At 42.6% G+C, this 12,255-nt stretch overlaps 1 protein-coding gene across 1 annotated transcript; it reads left to right on the top strand.

Moving 5' to 3' along the window:
- The first annotated feature begins 6,253 nt into the window (after positions 1-6,253).
- FZD2 (frizzled class receptor 2) lies at positions 6,254-8,525 on the top strand. The gene has a single exon (XM_063116813.1). The coding sequence runs from the start codon at positions 6,518-6,520 to the stop codon at positions 8,192-8,194; it is 1,677 nt and encodes a 558-aa protein (XP_062972883.1). The 5' UTR covers positions 6,254-6,517; the 3' UTR covers positions 8,195-8,525.
- Positions 8,526-12,255: the final 3,730 nt, after the last annotated feature.

Genomic DNA, 12,255 nt, shown 5'->3' with positions numbered 1-12,255 from the left:
TCCATTATTGGACTCGTCTCTGTCTTCTTGTGTGAGAAGGATTAAATGGACTAATAGAACAGAGGGTAAATTCGTCTCTTTTATAGAATCCTCTGCCTGACTTCAATTATATCAAAATATTCTAGCCTCTACTGGTAAAGAGAAGCTATATCATTATGAGGCACTTATTTCTGATATCCAAAGGAATCTAGAGACAGATAGCTCTCTGGCTGGTGCTAAATATTATAGGAACGAGACCTAGTTCGACTATGATTGTATGTTACTTAAGAAACAGATTAGCCAGGTTTATTCCATATACCACAAGAGAGGTGATAAATGTCTTCCTGAAGTGTATTATATACTGAAACAAGAATACAAAGCACTTATTGTTTGAAAGAAAAGAGCTAAAGAGAGAGAGAAATGGAATCAACTACTATATGCTACACAAAAGAAGGGTATCAAGGTATTCTGGCAAATTGTCATAGGGACTTTGTCAAAGCGACAAGAACATCCTGCCTGTTGTATCTCCAATTGTGAGCGGGAAGATGCTTTTCTGTAATTCTTCAGGATCCAAACAATTTATTAGCATCCAGTTTCCAATTGTCCCCTGATGTTCCAGGGTGGCCATCTGTTACTCATGGTGAAATTGTCAATTTGATTACTGAACTTAAATCTGGCAACCTCCAGGCCCAGATTCTATACCCCTGAACTTTTAAAATCTAATCCAGAATGATGGGCTCCCCCATTAGCAGCTCCATTTACTTTTATTAATAACTCTGGAAAGATCCCAGATATTTGGAGTAAAGTGATTATAGTCCCTATTTTTTAGAAGAGCTGACAGAACCAATCCAGCAAATTATCATCCTATCAGCCTTCTCTCAGTTATTGGGAAACTTTATGCCAGGTATTTAAAATGTAAGCTTCTAACTTGGATGGAGGATAATAATATAATAGGTGAGAAACAATTTGGGTTTAAAGCTGACCTCTCAACCTTAGACCATTGTTGTGTGTTAGCTCACCTGGCAGAGAAATACACTCTATTTCCTGGTGGTAAGCTTTTTACTGTCTTTATTGATCTTAAGTCTGCCTTCGTCTTAGGGCTCCATCATACCAGCTATTTATTGCACACTCCCCATGCCTGGTATGCAGTTTTGCAGCCTGATACCCACATGACCTTGTCCACGTCCTGCACTCATTCAACTCTTATCCTCCATGTTTCATTTATTTTTGGAGCGCAGAAAGTCTGGATTATTTCCCCTCCCTGCAAAATAAATGCTCTCCTCTCTACTGTGTCTTTCTGTGGTTGCATTCTATCAACCATCCCATTCTTTGTTGGGGGCAGGGAGGTCTCGCTAACAAAAGAGAAGGGTGGTGTGATTCTCCACTCAATCATGAAGGTGGAGGGAGAGATGTCCCATTTAACTCTATGTTTTTACTCCTGAGTAGGCATGACCATGCACCATTCTTGTTCACAGCACCCTCATTTTTAAAGATAAAGATATCAAAATTGGCACAGTGATAGCTCTTAAGTAGAGATTTCAGCATGCATTGTTTGAATGAGATCGGTCCATCCCTTGATTTTTTAGGAGTTTTTTAAATCCCCCCCTTAAACCCTTTTCCAGGTAGTCTGCAAGTGTGAAGGATCGATCCTTTGATCATGCTAAGCTGTGCATTTCCAAGTTCATAAAATACCAATCTACTGGTTTCCTTACTCAAGAGTAAATCCCATTGATTTCAACTGCATTTACATCTGAATCATACTAAAATCCCATGTATGCTTACCTTTGAGTAAACCCCATTTTAGTAAGTCTGTCTCTGTTCAATGGGGTTTATTGAAAGTTAAGCATACATGGGATTTTAGTATGAATTGGATGTAAATGCAGTTGAAATCAATGGGGTTATCACAACCTTGTAACCCTCTCCAGTTCACACTCCAAAGCCTCCAGGCAGAGTGAGGGGAATGAGCATAGTTTAGGCAACAGGGAATAACCACGAAAGTACATAGGAGAGAGACAGAGTTTTCCCAAAGTGAGTTCAGTAACAAGAAAAACTACTTCCTAGGAAAAAGCAGTGCAAGACCACGAGTGCCCCATGTCGATTACTAGGGAGGGCAAGGTGTCCAACTACCATCACCCAATGAACTGTAGGGGGAGGTACAAAGGAGATCTGAGAGTGCATCTCAATGGAACAACAGCGCAGGAGAAGAGAGGTGTAAAGATGAATGAAACATAAAAACATATAGGTGTAAGTGCTCAGGCTTTCATATGCTATGGAAACAAAGGCGGATAATTCGAGGGCAAATGTGTAGGTGTGATAGAGCTCTTAGTCTCCAGGGAACTGCTATGGTCCAAATTACACCAAAGTTCTATGGACAAGCACCTACTGTTTCTCATTAGATTTATTATCAGACCTCTAGTCAAGTCAGATGTGGGCAGCAGGGACAAGTTTCTAACTCAATCCCGGCTACAAGAGGCTGTATTTTGGCCCCTTTTCTTTTTAATTTATTCTTAAATCATCTGACTTCTCATCTTTGTAGTACTGATTCCCATGCTCCCAAATTGTTAAAACACCAAAATACCTTTACTTTTGTATGCTGCTGCTGCTGTACTTTTATCGCCCTCTAGAATTGGGTTAAATCGATTACTCTCTGCATTTGGAACCTATCACTCTGAGAATAGTTTGACTATCAATAATTATAAGTCGAAAGTTTTGGTGTTCTCTAAAGCTCGGAAGCAATACAAATGGACTTTAAATGGTAATATCATTAAGCAAGTTGCCCATATAAAATATCCAGGCATACAAATACAGAGCACTGGAGCTTGGTCTGAACGAAGAAGGCAGGCAATTGATTCAGCAAGTTCTAGTCAGCAGCTGATCCTAACATTCTTTTTTATGCAAGTTGGTCAGTTCATCCCTTCTGCAATTCAAATTTACAAAGCTAAGACTCTGGCCCAACTTACCTATGGTATTCCTATTTGGATATTGGGATTTAATGCCCAAATTGAAAGAGTCCAGTCTGTATTTCTTAGGAAACTACTGGGCCTTCCTTCCTGAGTGGGGAATGCAGCTATTTATCTGGAAGTGGGTATTCAATCAGTCAAATGCAAAACATGGATTATTATTATTATTATTATTATTATTATTATTATTATTATTATTATTATTATTTATTTATATAGCACCATCAATGTACATGGTGCTGTACAGAGTAAAACAGTAAATAGCAAGACCCTGCCGCATAGGCTTACAATCTAATAAAATCATAGTAAAACAATAAGGAGGGGAAGAGAATGCCAACAGGTACAGGGTAGGGTAAGCAGGCACATCAATCCCTTTAAATGGTGGCTACAGTTACACTTCCTAGCAGTTCCTGGTAGTTATCTCTTTGTACTGCTATCAGACCCTATGTCACTCAATGGATGAGAGAGAGATTTATTTATTTATTACATTTATATCCCATCTTTTTTCCTCTGAAGAACCCAAGGTGGCATACATAATCCTCCTCCTCTCCACTTCTGTCCTCACAACAACCCTGTGATGTAGGTTGGGCTGAGAAGGCTGTGACTGGCCCAAAGTCACCCAGTGAGCTTCCATGGCCGAGTGGGGACTAGAACCCAGATCTCCCGACTCCCAGTCCAACACTCTAGCCACTACACCACACTGGCTCTCTAAAGATGGAGAAGAAGTTACTTAGGCTAGGCTTCTCTGTGGAAGCTGTGGGTAACTATGGGCTTCAGAAGGCCCGATCTCTTGTTGTTCTAAGATTAATAGACCTAGATCTACAGCATTTAAGAACTGCTGCTAACAAATCTTGCTCTCCATTGCTCTATAATAATTTCAATAACTATGGACTCACTGCAGCTTCACATCTGCATATGTTAACCATTCCAAAATATAGAAGAGCATTTACCCTTGCTCGCTTTAATGTGTTGTCATCAGCACTACTAGAAGGAAAAATCCCGGCTAATGAACGGATATACCCCTGTGGCACTGGATATTTTGTTTTGCATTGTAACATGTAAAAGGAATGCAGAAAGAAGCTAATCTTTCCATCATTAACAGCCTTTTCTGGATGTAGCCCCACAACTTTGGTATTCATTTGTTTAAGGGATGTGTCCTCCCATATTACTGAAAGGATATCTACGCTTTTTATGACCTCAATGCAAATTAGGAGAAAAATTTGCAATCCTCCTGAGAGAAGGAACTTCACAAAGCTGTATTTTGTTTTCATGTCACTTTTTATCTATGTTTTGTATGTTTTGTATTGATTTTGCTGGTCTACGACCGTAAAAAATAATTGATGATGATGATCAATTTTTTTTTGCCATCCTCACTGCCGCATAAAAGGCACAACGAAGAGTCTTTGCTAATCTTTGATTGTACTCGCTCCGAGACCTACGCCACCTGCACTCTAGCCGTTGTCCAGCCTGTTTCATTGCCCATAGGACTTCTGTAAATCAAGGTCAATTACAGGCTCCACAGCACCAGAGTGAGCACTTGGGAGCGACTGTATGGATTGCCTTTCTCATCTCACCATTACATAGTGAAGAGAGACTGAAAGAACTGGGCATGTTTAGCCTGGAGAAGATGGAGGGGAGACCTGAGAGCACTCTTCAAATACTTAAAAGGTTGTCACACAGAGGAGGGCCAGGATCTCTTCTCGATCCTTCCAGAGTGCAGGACACGGAATAATGGGCTCAAGTTAAAGGAAGCCAGATTCCAGCTGGACATCAGGAAAAGCTTCCTGACTGTTAGAGCAGTACGACAATGGAACCAGTTACCTAGGGAGGTTGTGGGCTCTCCCACACTAGAGGCCTTCAAGAGGCAGCTGGACAACCATCTCTCAGGGATGCTTCAGGGTGGATTCCTGCATTGAGCAGGGGGTTGGACTTGATGGCCTTGTAGGCCCCTTCCAACTCTGCTATTCTATGATTCTATGATAGTGAGTTCAAGGCCTCAACCGAATTGCCAGCCCTATCAACTTCCCTGCCCCCAGACTTTTAGCCTGCCAGTTTTCCAGGTGACATATAAAATGTAAAAATGCTCTAATTATGGGGAAATCTTCTCTTACAACTCCAGTGCTAATAAAGACTAGAGTCTCCATGCTCCTTTGTGCTCTTACACCCATGCTGCAATACTTGTAGAGAGGAAGAAGTGAAGCAAAGGGGAGGGGCACCAAGGATATGTCTTTAAAACTTTCCTAGCAAACCCTATGATATCAGTGGCAAAACCTGATGGTGGTTCATGAGTTAGAGTTGGGCTTGGACCTGTGAGATTTCTGCATAATATCTCTCAGGTCTGAACATTCAGGCTGTTGACTGATAGGTCCTAGAGCTTTATGATTATAGTCATGTGTGCATGCCTCCCAATAGGCTCCTGCCCTTCGTCACTTGTCACACATGTGCTGGTCCTTTTGCTTTGAAAGGGGGCTGGCATTTTGGTTGAAAAAACGATTTCCCAGCTTTTGGGCATTCAGTTCAACCACTCATGAACCTGTAGAAGTTTTGCCACCAATCTAGCATTAGGAAGCAGGGCTTCTCATTTGCAGGAATGGCTTCCAGATGAAAAAAATAAAAATACAAGCAACTAGGGAAGACAGGAGAGCAAGAAATTACTTTTGAAACCATTATGATGGTGCTATATAAATAAATAATAATAATAATGTGTTAAGTGGAGTGTATAGGACCAGGAGGGTTAGTTTTGCACAGGCAAAACCATTTGGGGGAACACTTAGTTGTGTTCCAGACAGTTTTGTGTGTGTTCTGGCTGGAAATTGTTTGCATAGGGAACGGAGAGGCAGGGTTTTACACTTTCTCTTCTATAATTTGCAAAGGGGTGGGGAGTTCTGCTGCCCACACAATCAAGGTAATCTGCCTGCTAATAATTATAATTATGATTGGAGGTGAATAATCATCACTCAAGGCAAATTATCTCTCTTTAAAAGCAGCCACAGGCTTGTGATCGGGGAGTGAGGAGGAGCGAAAGAGCGATTTGGCATCTGATTCGTGAACTCGTTAGTCGTTCCCCCCACTCACCCCCTTCTTGTTCTTCTTCTTCTCCTTCGGCGGTGGCTGACCAATCTAAGGAAGAAAGGGAGGGGGAGGAAGGCTGGTCCCTGGGTTTGAATCTGATTGGGCGAGAAGAAATTTTGGGAAGGGGCTTAGGCAGCCAAAGTCTCTTTGATGGAGATAGGAAGGGGGGAAAGAGAAGGGGCCGGCCTGGAATTGATTAAGTTGGGAGGAGTAAGAGGAGAAGGCTGGGCGAAACTCAACTCAGCCCGGGGGCCCTCCTTTGAAACTGACTAATTGGGGAAGGAAGACACAAAGGGAAGCGAAACGCGCTCGGAGAGTCGCGCTGCGAAGAAGAGTTCCCGCTGGGTGAGTGGATTTGCCTTCCCCAGACCTCCGTGGCTGATCCCAAAAAACTTGAAAACTTTTGCCAGGACTAGGGTCCCAAAGGGAGTGACAGGTCCCAACTTGTCCTGGGAAGGAGACAAGGCGATTGGGTGTCAGTAAGAAGAGAAGGGTGGGGGATCGCCATGAGCCTTGCTCACGTGTCCTTGGCCAACTGCCTGCTGCTGCTGTTGCTGCTGCTGCTGCTGGGACCCTGCTGGGCCCAGTTCCACGGGGAGAAGGGCATTTCCATCCCTGATCATGGCTTCTGCCAACCCATCTCCATTCCACTGTGCACTGACATTGCCTACAACCAGACTATCATGCCCAATTTGCTGGGACACACCAGCCAAGAGGACGCTGGCTTGGAGGTCCACCAGTTCTACCCACTGGTGAAGGTCCAATGCTCCCCAGAACTCAAGTTCTTTCTGTGTTCTATGTATGCCCCTGTGTGCACCGTCTTGGAGCAGGCCATTCCACCATGCCGTTCCATCTGTGAGCGGGCAAGGCAGGGTTGTGAAGCCCTCATGAACAAATTTGGCTTCCAGTGGCCGGAACGACTGCGGTGTGAGAACTTTCCCCGCCATGGGGCAGAACAAATTTGTGTGGGGCAGAACCACTCAGATGAAGGGGGCTCACCAGCACTGATTACAAGTTCCACTCCCATTGCTGGGCAGGGTACTGCCGGCCTACCACGCTATGCCACCCTTGATCACCCCTTCCACTGCCCACGAGTCCTCAAGGTACCCAGCTACCTCAACTACAAGTTCCTTGAAGAAAAGGACTGTGCTGCTCCTTGTGAACCTACCAAGGGTGATGGACACATGTTCTTCAATCAGGAGGAGATCCGCTTTGCTCGTATCTGGATCCTCATCTGGTCTCTTTTATGCTGTGCCTCCACCTTCTTCACTGTCACCACCTATCTGGTTGACATGCAGCGCTTCCGCTACCCAGAACGGCCCATCATCTTCCTTTCAGGCTGTTACACCATGGTCTCCGTGGCCTACATTGCAGGATTTGTGCTGGAGGAACGTGTGGTGTGCAATGAGCGTTTCCAAGATGATGGCTACCGTACAGTGGTGCAGGGCACCAAAAAGGAGGGCTGCACCATACTTTTCATGATGCTGTACTTCTTCAGTATGGCCAGTTCCATCTGGTGGGTCATCTTGTCCCTCACATGGTTCCTTGCTGCTGGCATGAAGTGGGGCCATGAAGCCATAGAGGCTAACTCACAGTACTTCCATTTGGCAGCATGGGCTGTGCCAGCGGTCAAGACCATCACCATACTGGCTATAGGGCAGATTGATGGTGATCTTCTCAGTGGTGTCTGCTTTGTGGGGCTCAACAATATAGATCCACTTCGAGGCTTTGTTTTGGCCCCACTCTTTGTCTACCTCTTTATTGGCACATCTTTTCTACTGGCTGGTTTTGTATCACTTTTCCGTATCCGTACCATCATGAAACATGGTGGCACCAAGACGGAGAAGTTGGAGCGCCTCATGGTGCGCATTGGGGTCTTCAGTGTCCTCTACACAGTACCAGCCACCATTGTTATTGCCTGCTACTTCTATGAACAGGCCTTTCGTGAGCACTGGGAACGGAGCTGGATTAGCCAAAACTGCAAAAGTTTGGCCATTCCCTGTCCACTTCAGTACACACCACGCATGACCCCTGACTTCACCGTCTACATGATCAAGTATCTCATGACACTCATTGTGGGCATCACCTCAGGTTTCTGGATCTGGTCGGGGAAAACCCTTCATTCCTGGAGGAAATTCTATACCAGGCTAACTAACAGCAAACATGGGGAGACTACAGTTTGAAAAGGGATGATAGAAGTAGTGAAGTGCCAAGGTTGCCAGCTCAGACATTTCAAACAAGGAAGCAAAAATCAGATGTGCCTACTTCAGGAGCTTGTGTGTATGTGTGGGTTCTTTGGGGAAGCTCTCTGGAATTTGAGAGGTGGGGGGTTCTGTTCTACCGAACTGTGACCTTCTCTGACAATTTGAGAGAAACACGGGAGGAAAAGAACGAAGGAAAGAAACTGAAGTATTTAAAACTGTCTCCTTTAATTAAAACAAAACCTTTTTTTTTGCTTTAGGTTTTTATAAACTATTAAAAGGTGTCATTTTGTAATTAAAATTGTAAATAGCATTTGTAAATTGAATTATATATTTCTATTTAAAAAGTTTGTGTGTGTGTGTGTGTGTGTGTGACAGAGAGAGAGAGAGAGAGAGGAGACACAGTATATCAGCAACAATGCTGCTTAACCACAAAATGGTTAAGGGAATACATTAACCGTAATGCATTCCCTTAACCATTTTGTGGTTAAGCAGCATGGTTTAGCGTGTTGTCTGAACCAGGAGAGAGAGAGAGAGAGAGAGAGAGAGAGTTAGATAAAAGAAAGCATTTTCTCTCTCTCTCCCTCATTTGGGTACTATTTTCCCCTCCCCTTTGATTCTGCCATACCCTCCCCTCTCTATGGAGCCGTGAAGACTGCATGCTGTTTGGCTTGGCCCTTAGTAGGACATTTTTTGCTTAAACTTTTCATAAGAGCCCGGTTTGCAATCACTCTCCACCCCCACCCCATAAAACATATATCCTACCAACTCCCCTTTGGAGATGATAGTTTTTGGTATGGCTCCAGGAAGACTCTCATTTTCCCCTCTCCACATTGGAAAGTTTACAAGTAATTCTCTGTATCTATGAAAATAAATCTAGGGTGAGGAATGTGAGCCTTCTCCCCTTTGCTGAAACTTGGGCCCTGGCTATGAAGATCTTCTTATGATTATTTCTGCTAAAGAATTGTTACTTCCGAGAAAGGTTTTCCTGCCTTAAGCTGCAGAGTTCCTTTTCTGTTGCATTTGTAGAGTTCTAATTTTTTTCCTAGATGTTTTGTATAAAAATTATCTTTTTAAAACTACATGTCTTTTATTAAATAGACTCGTTCTCTGAAAATTCAGTTTGAGTTTTTTCAAAAACAGCAGCAGCTTTCAAAGACATCTATTTGTGAGACGTCCTTCAGTTAAATCTATAAAGCAGATAGAAGCTGTAATGCATATTTCACATAATTTCAGTTTGCTGACAAGTTGGATCTATCTTTTCTTTAAAAGGGGGCTTTTCGTACTACTTTAAAAATATTTGAGAAATTTATATTTCTGCCCTGTTTTTTGTCATCTATTTGGGGTTAAAATAAGCTATCACTCCTACCCAATCTCCAACTGTCTAGAAAGTTTTTTAAAACATTGGAAAACTTTTTAAATGCCTTATTAGAGAAGTAGAAGGTTTGTGTGTTGGTTTAGAAACACTGCAAGTAGCAGCAAAAGAGCTATATGTTTAGTGGAAAAACCTGTAGTAGTTGAAACCCAACACATTTATTTGGAAGCAAGTTTCACTGATTTTTCAATGGAATTGATTTCCAAACTGTTAGCTAAACTGTTAGTTAAATAATTAGCTAAGGAGTTCAACCCATGGCTTCCACTGAAATCTCTGTAGTCTGATTCACATATAATAATTCTTAATCAAAAAGCACTTTATAGGAAACGGTGTGAAACTTGCATGGAGATTATCATGTGTGATGGCTGCACACACATTTTGCATTTTGCTATATGTTATGCAAGCTTGGGAAGGACAGGACTGCTGCTGTATTTTTCATCTCTTCTTCTTTTACCATCAAGTAAACCTGTTATGGATTTTGCTGTGCCTTTTGCTGTGCCTATGTCCTAATAGTGGAAATGTAAATATAACAGCCTGATCCTATACACTTTTGTTTAGGCTTAAATCTCACTAAATTCAATAATTCAATCTCAACTAAATTGCAGCCTAAATTATGAAAGTATCCCAGAAGTAGAAAATGAATTCCCTGTATAAAAATTGTGACAATCCTTTTTTTAAGGTCACTAACAAATGCTTTAAATTACTTTTCCTAACCATTTCCCCCTCTCTTTTAGATTTCTCCATGGAATTTAAATAATTAGGTTTCAATCAGAATTCACTCCTATCCACACACAAACACAACCTTTTTCATTATTATTAAAAAGAACTTCTAAAAGGTGTTTGTTTTTTTACTGTAGCTCTGATTCTAACCAAAAATTACCTAGAAAATTCCATCAATTCCTGTGGAATGATAACACCTTTTGTAATAAGTCACTCTAACGCTTAAGCAGACTTCTCTAATAATCAAATACCACATCTCTGCTTTCAATAATCAAATACCACATCTCTGCTTTCTTTCTCTCTCTTCTAAAGGGTCAAATTTGGAAAAAGAGGAAGGAAAACGCCAACATTCTCCTAGGCACAGATAAAAGGGTAGTGAAATTAAATTTCCCTCCTTATGTTCAATTTAATTTTTCAGGGGTAGTTGTGTGTGCATCCCTCCTACTGAAGCTTCCTACTTGTGGTAGAATTGTTACTCTGGAAATGGTCTTATATTGCTGCTGTTTTCCTTCCTGTGTCATGTAATGGGATCTTAGAACTTTGGGTAGAAAGTTTGGTGAAAAGTATTCCATTTGCACCAAACTGTTCATGGAGAAAGTAACTTTGTTCCTGCAGATGGAAACAATGTGGACAAGAACAAAAGATGTGCCATACTGGATCAGACCAATGGTCCATCTAGTCCAGCACTCTGTTCACACAGTGGCCAACTAGCTGTCGACCAGGAACCAACAAAGCAGGACACACTGCAACAGCACCCTCCCATCCATGTTCCCCAGCAAATGGTGCACACAGGCTTACTGCCTTGAATACTGAAGGGAGCACACAACCATCAGGACAAGTACCCATTCATAGCCTTCTCCTCCAGGAATTTATCCAATCCCCTTTTAAAGCCATCCAAATTGGTGGCCATCACTACATCTTGTGGTAGTGAATTCCATCATTTAACTATGCGCTGTGTGAAGTACTTCCTTTTATTTGTCCTGAATCTCTCACCAGTCAGCTTCATGGGATGACCCTGGGTTCTAGTATTTTCAGAGAGGGGGAAAGGGAAAGATGAGTTGTATAGCATAGTGGGAGAAGATAGAACAAGGAACAATTGTGGCTTCTACATTTAAGCCAGTTTAATAGTATGAGGGTGAAAAGGGCAACCTCTAATTCTTACCTCCATCCCCAGATGCACAGTTCTTCAGCGAAAAACATGTGGTTTAAAAGCCAAATGTAACTAAAACAAACCAGATGGGCAGTGGAAGGCTAGAAACATGTGCCCAGTATCAAAGTAGGCTCCATTTTTGAGACACTCTCAGGGGCCACATTCCATGGGACTCGGCCAAAAGCAAAATGGCAGAGCCAAAATACCAGCATATTTTAGTGTAATGCTCCTACTGCCAATAACTAAGCCTTGGGAGAGGCATTTTGACATTTTAGAAATGTGTGTGCGTGGCGGAGGGGACTGGACGAAAGTCATGAAACCATCTATCAGTTGGTGGTTGGGGAACAGGGGAAGGAGTCACGGCCTCCTGGGGAATCCTGAAGAGCTACATTTGTCTCCCAGGCCTGAGGTTCTGCATCCCTGATCTAAATAGAGGAGTGAATTCCACCTGGGCTTATTTTGTAAGGAAATATTTTAGCTGGGTGTTGCTCTAAGGGAGGGATTGTGGTTCAATGGTAGAACACAACGCTTTGTATTCAAAAGGTCCCAGGTTCAATCCCTGGCATCTCCAGGTAGGGCTGGAAAAAACCCTGCCTGAAACTGTGAAGAACCGCTGCCAGTCAGTGTCGACAATACTGGGTTAGATGGAACCATGGTCTGACTCAGTATAAGGCAGCTTCCTATGTTTCACTTTGGTTTTTCTCTTGGTGTTTTGATGCTGCCTGCCATGCCAGTTAAGTAGGGTGACCATATTTGGGAAACCAAAAAAGAGGACACCTAGTGTGTGTGTGGGGAAGC

The sequence above is a fragment of the Elgaria multicarinata genome, chromosome 1 (assembly GCF_023053635.1).
Source record: "Elgaria multicarinata webbii isolate HBS135686 ecotype San Diego chromosome 1, rElgMul1.1.pri, whole genome shotgun sequence".
Classification (NCBI taxonomy): domain Eukaryota; kingdom Metazoa; phylum Chordata; class Lepidosauria; order Squamata; family Anguidae; genus Elgaria; species Elgaria multicarinata.
This window is presented reverse-complemented; position numbering and strand designations above follow the sequence as displayed.

Bases quoted from the DNA above. Each gene is read 5' to 3' on its own strand.
- FZD2 (XM_063116813.1), top strand. From the start codon at position 6,518: ATGAGCCTTGCTCACGTGTCCTTGGCCAACTGCCTGCTGCTGCTGTTG.